The 14779-nt window shown below is 45.0% G+C and overlaps 1 protein-coding gene across 1 annotated transcript in view; it reads right to left on the bottom strand.

The window, feature by feature from the left end:
• Nucleotides 1-14779, bottom strand: part of MSLN (mesothelin) — a 77910-nt gene that overhangs the window by 42385 nt on the left and 20746 nt on the right. The window contains exons 2-3 of the mRNA XM_058157222.1: nt 2013-2098; nt 1061-1104 (exon numbers count right to left, since the gene is read on the bottom strand). Coding sequence (XP_058013205.1) covers nt 1061-1104; nt 2013-2079 — 111 coding nt within the window. The 5' untranslated portion in view covers nt 2080-2098. The remainder of the gene's footprint in view (nt 1-1060; nt 1105-2012; nt 2099-14779) is intronic.

Below are 14779 nucleotides of genomic sequence, written 5' to 3'. Positions count from 1 at the left end.
TGGAATAGTGGAATCTATTTAGATTGGACTTTGCTTGAAGTAGGACTCTGCCTGGCTGACTGAGAGACTGAGACATATCTGAGCCCTGTTATCTATAAGGAGTTTGAGCTGGTTGATCCTGAGGATGTGAACAGAATCTTTGTGACTCTGAGCTCAGCCACATATGTTATGGACCTGGTCCAGAATGCAGCAGGGTATTCATAGATTTGTCCCTATTATATATCTATTGTGTGAGCTGCATTGTCTTCTAGTTTCCTTCCGGGTTCAGTTCAAGGCACTGGTTATCAACTTTACAGCCCTGAATGGCAGAGGTCCTGGTTATTTGTAGGACGGCTTCTCCCAAAGAGTATCCCCTTGTTGAATAGATCAGAAAGGGTAAGCGCATTCCACATCCCTTCCCTGAAATCCTGCCAATTAGTGGAACCTTGGAAGTGTGCCTTTTCCGTGGATGCCCCTACCTTTTACAACACCCTCTGCCCAGCAATTGGGCAGGTCCCCACCCCTTCAGGAGACCATCAAGACCTGTCCCAAAGGTGCTTTGCCAAAAGGCAACTGGACTTGCTTGGTTTTTTTTTCTTTGAGTATGTTTTGCTTCTCATCCAAGAAGTTTCTCCTGAAGAAGCTTCTTAGATGTGAAGTGAAATGTCTGGAAGGAAAAAACAAGAAAGTCCAGTTGCCTTTTGTAACAAAGGCTCTTTGGGACAACCATGACCTGGATGATTGTGAATCTCCGTAGACATCAAGATCTGCTTTGTACTAAAGGGATGGGATGGGATGGGATGAGGATAATGGAGCTTCCTTTGAAGTTAATGATTAAGGATAATTTTTGTATGATTGTTTCTCTGTATGGTCACTGGTTTTATTCTTGTTCCGAACTGCTCAGAGCTGTTTAAGATGGGTGGCCATATACATAATTTAAATAAGTAAATAAGCAAGTCAAATACCTCACACTGTTTGGTTCTCTGGCTTCAGAGATCAAGCAACTAGATTCTAAACAGATTCCAGAGGAATGTAGATGTCTGTAGGCAATATAAGTACCGTACAGAAATACAATACTTACCAGGAATTTCAGTGCACCACTGGGAGTGAGCATTATTGCACAACCTAAAATATAAGACACGGGTTTTGTCTTAAAGACATTTGAAAAATTATAACAAGATTGCTTTTCTCTGCAAAGCTAATTTAGTGGAATATTGTTTGCTATACCATTTTTTAAAGAATAATAAAACCTCTTGCTTAAATATGTACTTCCTGTGTTTTCTGATAACATTGTGTTTACGTGGAATATACAAAGCATGAATAAAAGCTTCCTTTCCTCTAGAGCAGTGATGGCGAACCAAGTGCCCAAAACCAAACGCGCACCAGCATGTGCACACATGAACACATCGGAGCGCCAGAAACTCCAAGGCCAGCTGGTCTTCAGCTTTCTGGCCAGCTGGTCATGTGCACCTGAGTGCCAGAAACCTGAAGACCAGCTGGCTGGTGCGCACATTCACATTGGCCAGCTGGTCTTCGGGTTTCTGGCACTCGGGTACACACGAAGACAGGCTGGTGTGCCGGAAACCAAAAGAGCAACTGGTGACGGCACGTGTGCCCACAGAGAGACCTCTGCATGCCACCTCTGGCACACATGCCATAGATTCGCCATCACGGCTCTAGAATATGTTTCCCAAATAGCAAGGAGGATCTCCTTTGGGGAGCTGCAGACAAAACCTGGAGAGGTATGAAGAATCATTTAGCTGTACAGTTTTACAATAAATCCACTTTCCCTAAAGTTTCATTGCATTTTCATTGTTCATTTGTGTTCGTTTTGTGTTTTAAGACAAGGTATTAAAGGGATGGGGAAAAAGCTAGAAACCCCGGTTTCTAGAATGCATAAGCAACATTAGCATGCACATATCTCAGAGGAGAAGATGCTAAATCAGAAAATAGAATCTGGATTAGAATTTCACAGAGCAGCTATGGAAGCATTTAATGACAATTTTATATCAGTCATACATAATTATACTCACCAACAATAAAAAGGCAGCAAAGCATCCTGGGTGATTCTGGCATTATTCCAAACAGATCCTTCTTCATAGGTAAATATATGTATTCACTCCAGAAAAGCAAACAAAGAAATACATTTATCATCAGTAATAATTATCTTTTAGTTTCTCTGCTCGGTTTAAATCTGGCAAGATGCTGCTGCTGCTCTTTGGAGCAGATCGATAATTAAACTGTGCCTCCTAGAAATTAGATAAGGGTTACTGAAATTCACGGTGGACTGGACTTAGTAAGTTTGTGGCTACATAGGGATTCTAGACTGATCCCACTTTTGGGATCACCTCACCACAGACTCTGTCATGCCTTCTCCCATAATCAATGAACTTTATGTCTTCCATACAGACCTGCGTATTTTGACAATGTATACAAGTTTGGATGACGTCTGTAAGGAAAATTTAACAAATTAACTATCAGTCTGCCCTGAAGATAGGAGCAGGTCTAAATGACTCATCAGGAAAACATTTTTCTTGGCTTTTGCATATCAGATGAATGTTTGACTATGCTTCTGTTTTGTCCCAATTTATCTTTCCATCTATAAGCTGAAAAAATAAAAATATTTATTTTCCAGATAAGAAATTTTAAAGGTCAAAATGTACAGGTGGACAAATAATCTCAAATGTCAGTGCTTTGGTGCAAATTTTTGGACTCAAATAAAGCTGAAAAAAAACCCACTGGAAACTGATAGCAACCCCTGTCTTCTGGAATCAGGTTCCAACCGAGATTTGGATGGCGTCCAACCTGCTGATATTTTGAAGGGACTTGAAGAAGACCTGGCTCTTTGTGGAAACCTTTGGTAAATCCCCTTGGATTGGGTGTGTTTTTTCTTTTTTCATTTCTATCCAGTTCTTGTCACCTTTGCCATCATTGATTTGTTATTTACATTTGTTATTGCATTTACTTTATTTATGAGCCATCAAGAGTTCTTAGGAGCCAAGCAGCATACAAATTTAATAAATGTGTATTTCATTTAATTACATCTGTTTTACATTAAACAGCACTTTTACAAATCCATAGCTGTAACTGTAGTATTTCTGCGAAAGACCTGACATCCAGGACAAATTTTGAGACATCAAATCACATTCAAGCAATTATCTATTCAAATTTTAGCATCTCTGTCTCTAAGCTAGAATATCTCACTCATATCTCAAATGCCAAATGAAGGAAATGTGTCACATTTGTGAAATGTATCCTGAAGGACCCTGTATTTATGTGCAACACTGGCATTTACCATGATTTGGCTACATAAATTCTAGGAATTAAAAACATGCTGAAGCAGGTTGGTACATTGCTCTTGGTAGGATTTTTTTGCTGCATCATCCAGATTTTGGAAAAATGTTCTACCAAGAAGCTACAATTTTTTCAAAACTTCATTTGTTGGATGAGAGAAAATCAATCTGCCCATAATCCAGAAAACCTTTGTTTGATTTACTTCTAGCACCTTGAATAATTTGAGGAATGCAGCCCAACCCAGCTGCTTAAGAGGAATGGAACTTTGCTACTTTGCCAGTTGATTTTGCCAATAAACCTGCATGTACTGTATTTCCTTGTAACTGATGTGGACAATTTGTTTTTTATGTTCTCCTTTTAGGAGTTCTTCTGAAAACTTCAAATTAATATGTACCCATTATTCATAAATAAACAACAGGAAATTAGTTAAAACTGTTGTACAGCTGATAAATTGACCAAAAATAAAATTACAGATAACCACAACTTGCAAAGCAGTAGTAGTTTTAGAAATTGTGTGTGTAGTTTGCTTCTGTTAAAGAAATCATGATCCTATATGTAAATCCATCCAAATTTTAATTAATATTAGGAGTGCCTGTTATTGAAACCCTCTAATTCCCAGATTAAAATAAAAGAGAAGAGCTCACAATAGGCTGAACTGAACTGAGAGCTGAGACTTGCTTAGTCCCAAACAATGAAGTCAAAAGTTCTCTCAAGCAAAAGGCACCCCTTCCATTCCCAGAACACAATGAAAAAAAAAGCAAAAAAACAAATCATTCAAGCATGGGACATACCTCTGCTGCCTCTTCTCACGTTGGCCGACAGAAATAAAATCTGGGCATTCCACTTTGCACAAATGAAGTCAGGATGTGATCTTTGCCTCTAATTTCACTTGAAAAGGCAGCCACGCCCAATGCTTATGAAATGTCAAACGATTTGACAATTGGATGGGATGTTTTAGACCTGTGTCCTGAGTCACCCTGTACTCCAGGAAACCAACGGAAAGGCAGAGGAGAGAAAAAGTGGCAGAGCCCAGGCTGTTCCTATACCAAAGTATCTCTACCTATTGTGGTTTGCAAGCTACTATGGATTATTTAACAAACTATGATGAAAACAGAGCTTGGCTTAGCACACTATATCAACTCAACCATTATAAAGTTGCTCTAAGGAGTCAACCTGGGGATACAGCCCAATTTCTCCCAGATGTTTTTTCAGAATAAGGTGATTGTGCCACGAAGAATATGAGCCACCATGCTCTAAGGAGAGATTTGGAGAGTGTTAAATTGGAGTCTCTGCACCACTTTTGGACTCTGCAAATACTATACAAAAAGGCTTCATTTCATCATTCTGTTAAGATTGAACCACTTTGCTTCTTTTAAACCATAATGCTTTTCAACTTGCCAATGAACTGGTGGGGGGAGGGAAGGGGAAATAGAATGCTGAGAATGTATGCAGAGATCGTGAGAACTTGGCAACCATCAAGGTCATCACTGCAGGTGTTGGAGAAAGAGATGGACTGTTCCCATAACAAAAGGACGTCTCATTGTCCAATTGGACAATGTGATCACCCAGGGATGTGGAGAAGAGGAAGCTATTGTTTAACTAGGCAAGCATTTGTGCAGGAAAACCAGAGCTGTTTTTGTTTCTTCCATACCAATATGGTGTATCTAATAAAGTTTTATTTTTAGGAATTCAAGGCTCCCGAGAGTGTTTCCTTATTTTGGGTTCACTAGTTGGACAGTTGACAAATTCATAATTCTTAAAACATTATTTGTTACTATATCCATGATGGTGAACCTATGGCACTTCGTGGGCATGCACACCATCGCCAGCTGCTCTTCTGGTTTCTGATGCACACAGCTGGTTTTCGTGGGCGCTTGAGCACTGGAAAATGGCCTGAAAACGGCCCCCAAAATGCCCCAAAACTAGGCCATTTTTGGGCCTCTTTTTTTGGATGTTTTTGGGCCACTCAGGCCTGTTTTTTGATCATTTTTGGGATGTATTTTGGGCCAAAATGGCCCAAAAAATGGCCTGAAAACAGCCCCCAAACCAGCAAAAACCAGGCATGCGTGCACCAGCCAGCTGGTCTTCGGGTTTCCGGTGCTCCGGCCTGTGTGAAGACCAGCTGGCCAGTGCACATACACATACCAGAAACCCAAAGACCAGCTGGCTGGCGCATGCATGGGCACCGGCCAGCAGGTCTTCGGGTTTCCGGTGCCCCAGCACGTGCACATGCATGGTCTGGGCACTCAGTGCTGGAAAGGTTTGCCATCACTGCTATATATTAAATAGCAACAGATCAAATGATAGCTTAACATAGGATATATATGAAAAGGCTTTCCCTGAAGTCCTAGAAATAGAAATAGGACCTTGTGTTATTGTGAAAAAGTTAACTTATAAATCAAAAGCATTACTGGAGACAGTCCATTTTATGTAGATTGGGATCATCTCCTTGAAAAGTCCAGCTGTAAGGTATCTGCTATAGAAAAACATTAGGAGGTCTGAGGGAATGAGATACAAGGAAATATTATACCCTTGGAAGCACACCACAGTCACAGAAAGTGGGTAGGGCTCTGATTGCAGAGTCACATCCCTCATCTTAACTTTTTGACTTCACTTCCACCCCTGTGTGGAATGCAGAAAGTTTGATCTTTAGAACATTCCAAAACTTGTTCATTCTATGAAGACAAGGCAGGCTTCTAAGGTATTGTTCTGAAATGACATTGATAAAATGGAATCACCCATCCCTGCCTTTTAAATTATGGCATTAATCCACTGTGGATTAATGCTGGCATATGTCACACTGTTTGTGACAGAAGTGTTTCTAGCACTAGTTTGAATGACTCAGCAATGGCTCATAAATCACTTTCAGTGTATTCTTAACAGGTACATTCCCCAGACTTGAGAAATATATGTAAGACTTTCCCATGCTTGCACCTATTTTCTGCCAGGTGTTTCTGGTGTTGTCTTCAATTCATCCTTGACCTTGGCTAGGATAGTTGTGCTTAGCTCTCCAAAGTTAGAGGCGTTTTCCCAGCAACCAGCAGTGGCTCTTCAAGTCTGATTGTCAGATCTGTGTATCTGCCATTCTTCATGGAAGAAGGGGAGGATTTGGATTTGTCACATTTAGTTCTCTTTCCTATGTGTCTTAAGTATCCTATTTCCTGCCTGGTCCTCTTTGTATAAACTTTAACCTGATTTATAACCATTGCCTGGCACCAGTAATGCCTGGAGAATTCTCACACCTTGGGAAATTTTTTTATTTATTTATTTTGTCAAACACAACAGTATATATAAGTATAAGCATGAAATAACCATACGAATTGGATACAATCAAAGGGAACATTAGGACAGGAACGGTAGGCATGTTTGTGCTCTTATGCACGCCCCTTACAGACCTCTTAGGAATGGGGTGAGGTCAATAGTAGACAGTTTTTGGTTGAAGCTTTGGGGATTTTGGGAAGAGACCACAGAGTCAGGTAGTGCATTCCAGGCATTAACAATTCTGTTACTGAAGTCATATTTTCTGAAGATTGGAGCGGTTCACATTAAGTTTAAATCTTTCAAAAAAAGGTTCCTTTTGAAATACAAAGTTCTCAAGAGTTCATGCTTTCTTGGAAGCGGGCGGGGGGGGGGAGAGAAGCTGGTCCTTACGCTGATTCTGTGTGAACAATTGACCAGATGGGCGTGGGATGAGCCTGGCACCTCTTGCTCACTCCTGGGCTTTCTCCTCTGGTCCTTGGGCACTCCCATTCCAGGGACACTGGCTTTGGGAAACTAGAAAGCTGGCAGTTTCCAATTGAACTTTCCTGTTCTAGCCATCACCTCCCCAAGTCCATGGACCCAGCTATTTAGGAAACTTAGGCGATGTGGATCCAATTGTTTAGGCTGCCTAGAATTGTTTGATAATGAGATGAGCAGCATATAAATTTAATCAACAAACAAACCAATAAAACTTTAATGAGAAGATGGTGGGTAAACTAAGCTCTGTCCTATTCCTGCAGATCAACATACTGCTAAATTCACTGTCAAAACAATGGGTTTGGGTTTGGGCAAATGACAAAACCTATCAACCTCATCTGCCCATCATAGGAGTGATGGTTTGCTACCAAGCCAGAAAGTTTATCCAGGGGATTTGCTCAGCATTGCCCTGCATACCCTAAATTAGGACACAGCCACCTGGTGTCAAGTCGGAATAGATGATTTGGAGGAATCAGCTGTGGGGACAGCAAATTTTAGTTAATTTTAGTTAAAGCAATTCTGCTTTGGTTTTCTGTTGGCTGAAATGTGATGAGAGCTCCTTGCCTGTGTCATGGCAAAAGACCTCAGTCTGAACAAAAGACAAGTAAGAAGAAAAGATACAGATTAGCAGAATTGGAAGGGACCTTGTAGGTCATCTAGTCCAAGCAGACCGTATAGCTTCCAGTGATGAAGCTCCCACAACTTCCGAATACAACTTCTGTTCCATTGGTTGATTGCTCTCACTGTCAGAAAATTTCTTCTTATTTCTAGATTGAACCTCTCCTTGATCAGTTTCCATCCATTATTCCTTGTCTGGCCTTCAGGTGCTACGCATGCGCAAGATGGCGGCTTACTGAAACGCCGGATCATCGGCTGATGGATCCCTGGCTGATGGCGATGGTTTGCGGTCGCCTATGCCGCTGGCTCCCCTCGGCCCGGTGAATAGTACATCTCAGCAATCGCGGGTGAGGTCTTTGGACCTCTTTGAACCCGCGGTTGCTGCGCTGGAGGCCGGAGGAACCGGAGACGGGGCGGATGAAGATGGCGGCCCTGCGGAGGTGCGTGGGCGGCTGGCCGACCCTCAGCTGTTCTCAGCTGTTTGGCGGTGAGCGGCATGGGTTTCTAGCGCCGCTACCGCTTCCATCAGGCGACACCCACCCTGGACTAAGCCGCATGGACTCGGCTCCCCCGCTCTTGTTGTCATCTCCCTGTTGGTTACAGGGTGAGCGGTGGGAGACGAACGGCCATGTGGAGGTGTGGGGGGGGCGGGGGGTGCCAGCTTCGCCGCGGCGCCCGGGTTGTGTGGCTCAGCATTTTGGCCTCGCTTCAAAACGCTCTTTTCCATGGGGGGTGGAGGCTTGGCGGACTGGTGAAGGCGGCCTTGTGGAGATGGGGGAGGGGGCTGCATGTTTTTCAGCTGAGATGGCGCTTATCCAGCTGCGCCTTGTTTGCACTCCTGGACTCCGCCTCCTTGGGCTTCTGGTTTCCAGCTTGTTAGATCATCTCTCCCACTGTGGATGGGGGCAAGTGATGGACATGATGACCATGTTGAGGCGTGGGGCAGGAAGGTGTATTCTTCAGCTGATACTGTGGCTACCTCTACCCCACCCCGGACCTCCTTCCTGGACTGTTGAACATCTCTCCGCAGACGGCATACTCCGGTCCAGCGGAACATCTACCTGGTGGATGGGCTGAGACGGTTTACGATCTTTGTCTGCTAATCCATCAGGATATAAATGGACTTTACATCTTTTAGGACGGACTGCCTGTCTCTTTTTCCATCTCTTTTTCCATCCGCTACCAGACTCCAGAATGACATCCCAGTATAACATCTCGGCTGCCAAATGGGACATAGTCAGCTGATGGTTGATTCTATCGTTATTCGCAACAGGAACTCTTGCGCCTGAGGTGCCCCGCCGCAGGAATGGCCCACCACACTATCGAGGGCCGGCCTCTATGACGGGTCTTGGGACCCACAGAGGTGGCATGCTAAAAGAAGGGTTTATGGGGTTTTTAGAAAGGGAATTTTAAGGGTGGGAGGGTAAGGGCGGGTAATGGGGTAACCCGTCGGGTAGGGGCCAGTTCCTGCACATGCTCCGGTTTTTCTTTATTAGGTCCAGAGGTTAGGGGAGAGTGTGTTCCTATCTGTGAGGGTGGTTCTATTGACACGGTAAGTGGGAGAGGCAGATATGGCGGAGGCGAGGGTCATATCAAGTTTCGGGAGCGCGTGCTCGATGTTTGATAGCGATCACGCTCCGACCCCTTGGACTTCACCCGTTTCCCGGATGGTCAGGATCCTCAGAGCTTGGGCCTCCGGCTGATGTTGTGCAATGCTCGGTCCGTGGTGAATAAAGCCCCCCTCGTTTGTGACCTTATACAGGGGGGTTCCGCGGACCTTATGGGCATTACGGAGACCTGGTTGGGCACTGAAGGGGGCGTGCCCCTGGTTGAGTTGTGCCCGCCGGGTTTCCGTGCATTCCATCAGCCGAGGGCCCAGGGTAGGGGTGGGGGGGTGGCGGTTGTGATTAGAGAGAGTCTAGAGCCGAGGGAGACCACTGTACCTCAGATTGCCGGGTGCGAATCCCTCTTTGTGAGATGGGGTCATAGGTGTCAGATGGGTATGCTGATCACGTACCTGGCTCCTTGCTGCGTGACAGCTGCCCTGCCCGAGCTCCTGGAGGTGCTGGCTGGGGTGGCAGTTGAGACCCCCAGACTTTTAGTCATGGGGGACTTTAACTTGCCATCGTCCGGCTCGTCATCGACGGCAGCTCGGGAGTTCATGGCTTCCATGACGGCCTTGGACATGACCCAAGTAGTTGATGGCCCTACTCACATTGGGGGTGGCACCCTGGACCTGATTTTTCTCTCTGGTCAGTGGTTGAGAGATCTGGACTTAAAGGAATTAGTCATTGAACCTTTGTCATGGTCAGATCACTCTCTTCTTCGCCTGGACTTTCTGACCGCCATTCACCACCGCAGGGAGACGGAGCCGATACGTTGGTTCCGTCCCAGGCGCCTGATGGACCCGGATGGGTTCCGGACGGAGCTTGGGCCATTTCCTGAGGGTCTGGCTCACGGCTCGACTGAGGAACTTGTTATGCCTGGGAACAGGCGCGGCGGGGCCTTGGACCGTGTCGTGCCTTTGCGGCCTCTGACCCGGCGCAGGTCCCAACCGGCTCCTTGGTTCTCCGAGGAGCTGAGAGGGATGAAGCGCCGGAGAAGACGCCTGGAGAGTCTTTGGAGGTCTAGCCGTTCGGAAGCTGATCGGACACTAGTGAAGTCCTATACTAGGACTTACCTAGTGGCATTGAGGGAAGCGAGGCGTAGCTACGCCTCCTCCCTCATTGCATCGGCAGATAACCGCCCAGCCGCCCTGTTTCGGGTGACCCGCTCCCTCTTACACCAGGGGGAGCGGGATGACCCGTTGCAGGGACGTGCTGAGGAGTTTAACGGTTATCTATACGATAAAATCGTTCAGCTTCGGGATGGTCTGGACCAAGATTGCAGTGATACGGGCGAGATGCGTGAGGGCGGTCTTGGTGACATTGTGTGGGATGAGTTTGACCCTGTGGCTCCCGAGGACATGGACAGGTTGTTGGGTAGGTTGAATGCCACCACGTGTTTACTGGACCCGTGCCCTCTTGGCTGGTGCTGGCCACTCGAGAGGTGACACGAGGCTGGCTCCAGGCGATTACGATCGCTTCTTTGGTGGAGGGCGTCTTTCCGGCCGCCTTGAAAGAGGCGGTGGTGAGGCCCCTCCTTAAGAAGCCTTCCCTGGACCCGGCTGTTTTAGGTAATTATCGTCCGGTCTCCAACCTTCGCTTCGCGGCGAAGGTTGTAGAGAGTATGGTGGCATATCAGTTTCCCTTGCACCTGGATGAAACTGTCTATCTAGACCCGTTCCAGTCCGGTTTCCGGCCCGGTTACAGCACGGAGACGGCTTTGGTCGCGTTGGTGGATGATCTCTGGAGGGCCAGGGACAGGGGTTGTTCCTCTGCCCTGGTCCTATTAGACCTCTCAGCGGCTTTCGATACCATCGACCATGGTATCCTGCTGCGCCGGTTGGAGGGATTGGGAGTGGGAGGCACCGTTTATCGGTGGTTCTCCTCCTATCTCTCCGACCGGTCGCAGTCGGTGTTGACAGGGGGGCAGAGGTCGGCCCCGAGGCGCCTCACTTGTGGGGTGCCGCAGGGGTCGATCCTCTCGCCCCTTCTGTTTAACATCTACATGAAGCCGCTGGGTGAGATCATCAGTGGTTTCGGTGTGAAGTACCAGCTGTATGCGGATGACACCCAGCTGTACTTTTCTACACCGGACCACCCCAACGGTTATCAAGTGCTGTCCCGGTGCCTGGAGGCCGACGGGTCTGGATGGGGAGAAATAGGCTCAAGCTCAATCCCTCCAAGACAGAGTGGCTGTGGATGCCGGCATCCCGATACAGTCAGCTAAATCCGCGGCTGACCATCGGTGGCGAGTCATTGGCCCCGATGGAAAGGGTCCGCAACTTAGGCGTCCTCCTGGATGAACGGCTGTCTCTAGAAGACCATTTGACGGCCGTCTCCAGGAGAGCGTTCTACCAGGTTCGCCTGGTGCGCCAGTTGCGCCCCTTTCTGGACCGGGATGCCTATGCACGGTCACCACGCACTCGTGACGCCTCGCCTGGATTACTGCAATGCTCTCTACATGGGGCTCCTTGAAGGGCATCCGGAGGCTACAGTTAGTCCAGAATGCGGCTGCGCTGGTGATAGATGGAGCCCTCGTGGCTCCCGTGATAACACCCATCCTGCGAGGCTGCACTGGCTACCTGTGGCTCGGTGCGCTTCAAGGTTTTGGTGACCACCTTTAAAGCGCTCCATGGCATTGGGCCGGGCTACTTACGGGACCGCCTACTGCTACCGAATACCTCTCACCGACCCGTGCGCTCTCACAGAGAGGGTCTCCTCAGGGTGCCGTCAGCGAGCAATGTCGTCTGGCGACACCCAGGGAAGGGCCTTCTGTGGGGCCCCACCTCTGGAATGAACTACCCCGGACTCTCACTTCCAGCTCCGACCTCCGGACCTTCCGCCGCGGGCTTAAAACGTATTTATTTAATTGTGCAGGGCTGAGCTAGATTTTAAATTATTGGTTTTAAATTGGGTTTTATTTGATATTTTAATTCTAAATTTACGGGCTTGTTAGAATCAGTTTTTTAATTGTTTTATATTGTATTTATATGTCTTTTAAATGCCTGTACACCGCCCTGAGTCCTTCGGGAGATAGGGCGGTATATAAATTTGAATAAATAAATAAATAAATAAATAAATAATAGAAAATAGCTTGACCTTCCTCTCTGTGGCAGCTCCTCAAATATTGGAAGACTGCTCTGATGTCTCCCCTGGTCCTCTTCTCTTCAGTAGACTAGCCATGCCCAGTTCCTGCAACCATTCTTCATATGTTTTAATCTCCAGTCCTCTAATCATCCTGGTTGCTCTTCTCTGCACTTTTTCTAGAGTCTCAACATCTTTTTTATATTGTGGTGACCAAAACTGGATGCAGTACTCTAGGTGTGATCTTACTTTATAGAGTGATATTAATACCTCACTTGATCTTGATTGTATCCCTCTGTTAATGCAATTTAGGATTACAGAGAAAAGTAAAGTCTTACACTCTGCTCTGGAATAGCTTGCCTTCAGAAATTATGGGAGCTTCATCACTGGATGTTTTCAAAATGAGATTGGACTGCCATTTGTCAAAAATGGTGTAGGGTCTCCTGTTTGGGCAGGGGTTGGACTAGATGACCTACAATACATTGTGATACAAACAAGGTAAATCGCTTCAAACTCGATTGCAGAAAATACGACTTTAGCAACAGAGTGGTCAATGCCTGGAATGCTCTACCTGAGTCTGTTGTTATAGCCTTAAACTTCACAGCTTCAATCTTTTTTATTTATTTATTTAATTTTATCATAACAGTATACATAAACATTGTCATAAGTAAAAAACATATGATGAAAAATATATATATATATAAGTATATAAGCGTTAGCTATATTAATTAGATATAATAAAGGGAACAATAGGACGGGAACGGTAGGCACTTTTGTGCTCTTATGCACGCCCCTTATAGTCCTCTTAGGAATGGGGTGAGGTCAATAGTAGACAGTTTTTGGTTGAAGATTTTGGGATTTTGAGTAGAGACTATGGAGTCAGGTAATGAGTTCCAAGCATTAACAACTCTGTTGCAGAAGTCATATTTTCTGCAATCAAGTTTGAAGCGGTTGACATTAAGCTTGAATCTATTTTTTGCTCTTGTAATATTGCGATTGAAGCTGAAGTAGTCATTTACAGGAAGGATATTGCAATAGATGATTTTGTGTGTTAGACACAGGTCATGTCGAAGTCGACGGAGTTGTAAGTTTTCTAATCCCAGGATTTCAAGCCTGGTGGTATAAGGTATTTTGTTGTTTTCAGAGGAGCGGATAACTCTTCTTATAAAATATTTCTGGACGCGTTCAATTGTATTAATGTCAGAGATGTGGTATGGTTCCAGATGGATGAGCTATATTCAAGAATAGGTCTGGCAAATGTTTTGTATGCTCTAGTTAGTAGTGTAGAGTTTTTGGAAAAGAAGCTGCGTAAAATTAGGTTTATTACTTTTAGAGCCTTTTTTGCTATGTAGTTGCAGTGGGCTTTGGCATTTAGGTCATTTGATATGAGAACTCCAAGATCTTTGACAGGGTGAGGGTCATCAGTAAGGTAATGACCATCAAGTTTGTACTTGTTGATAGGATTCTTTTTTCCAATATATAAGACTGAGCATTTGCTGGTAGAGATTTGGAGTTGCCAAGTTTTAGACCAATCGGAAACTAAGTCGAGGTCTTCTTGAAGGATAGAAGTATTGTTAGTGGTATTAAATAGTTTGACATCGTCAGCAAAGAGAACACAATAACCTGAGATGAGGTCACAGAGATCATTTATGTATAGTATGAAGAGCGTTGGACCAAGAACACTACCTTGGGGAACGCCACTTTTGACAGGAACAGGATTTGATATAGTGTTACCAATTTTGACCACTTGTTGTCTGTTTGACAGGAAGGCATTTATCCAATTGTGAAGAGGTCCCAAAATGCCGTAGGATTTTAGTTTGAGGAGTAGTTTATCATGTACTACTGAATCAAAAGCTTTGCAGAAGTCTATGTAGATTGCATCTATTGCTTTACCTTGATCAAGGTTGGTAGTCCATATGTTTTTGCAATGAAGAAGTTGTAAGTTACAAGACAATTTTTTTCTGAAACCAAACTGTTTATTAGAGAGAAGGTTATTTGTTTCAAGATGTCTGAAACTGTCTACTGTGAACTTTACCTCATTCCTAAGAGGGTGAAGTTTGAGTTTGACAAATCAAATAAATAATAAAAAAATATATATAAAAAAATACAAGGTCGCTTCCAACTCTGTTAATCTGTTTTTGCAGATTCTGGCTATCTGCTGATATTTTGCCTTAGTTATGTGTCCTTCCTTCCATTTTTTTGTACTTGTCCTTTTTGTCTTTCAATTTGTCAAAGAGATCTTTGTGCAGTCATGCTGGTTTCTTATTTATCATAACATAACATAACATAACATCAGAGTTGGAAGGGACCTTGGAGGCCTTCTAGTCCAACCCCCTGCCCAGGCAGGAAACCCTACACCATCTCAGTCAGATGGTTATCCAACATTTTCTTAAAAATTTCCAGTGTTGGAGCATTCACAACCTCTGAAGGCAAGTCGATCCACCTATTAATTGTTCTAACTG

The sequence above is a fragment of the Ahaetulla prasina genome, chromosome 14 (assembly GCF_028640845.1).
Source record: "Ahaetulla prasina isolate Xishuangbanna chromosome 14, ASM2864084v1, whole genome shotgun sequence".
Taxonomy (NCBI): Eukaryota; Metazoa; Chordata; class Lepidosauria; order Squamata; family Colubridae; genus Ahaetulla; species Ahaetulla prasina.
This window is presented reverse-complemented; position numbering and strand designations above follow the sequence as displayed.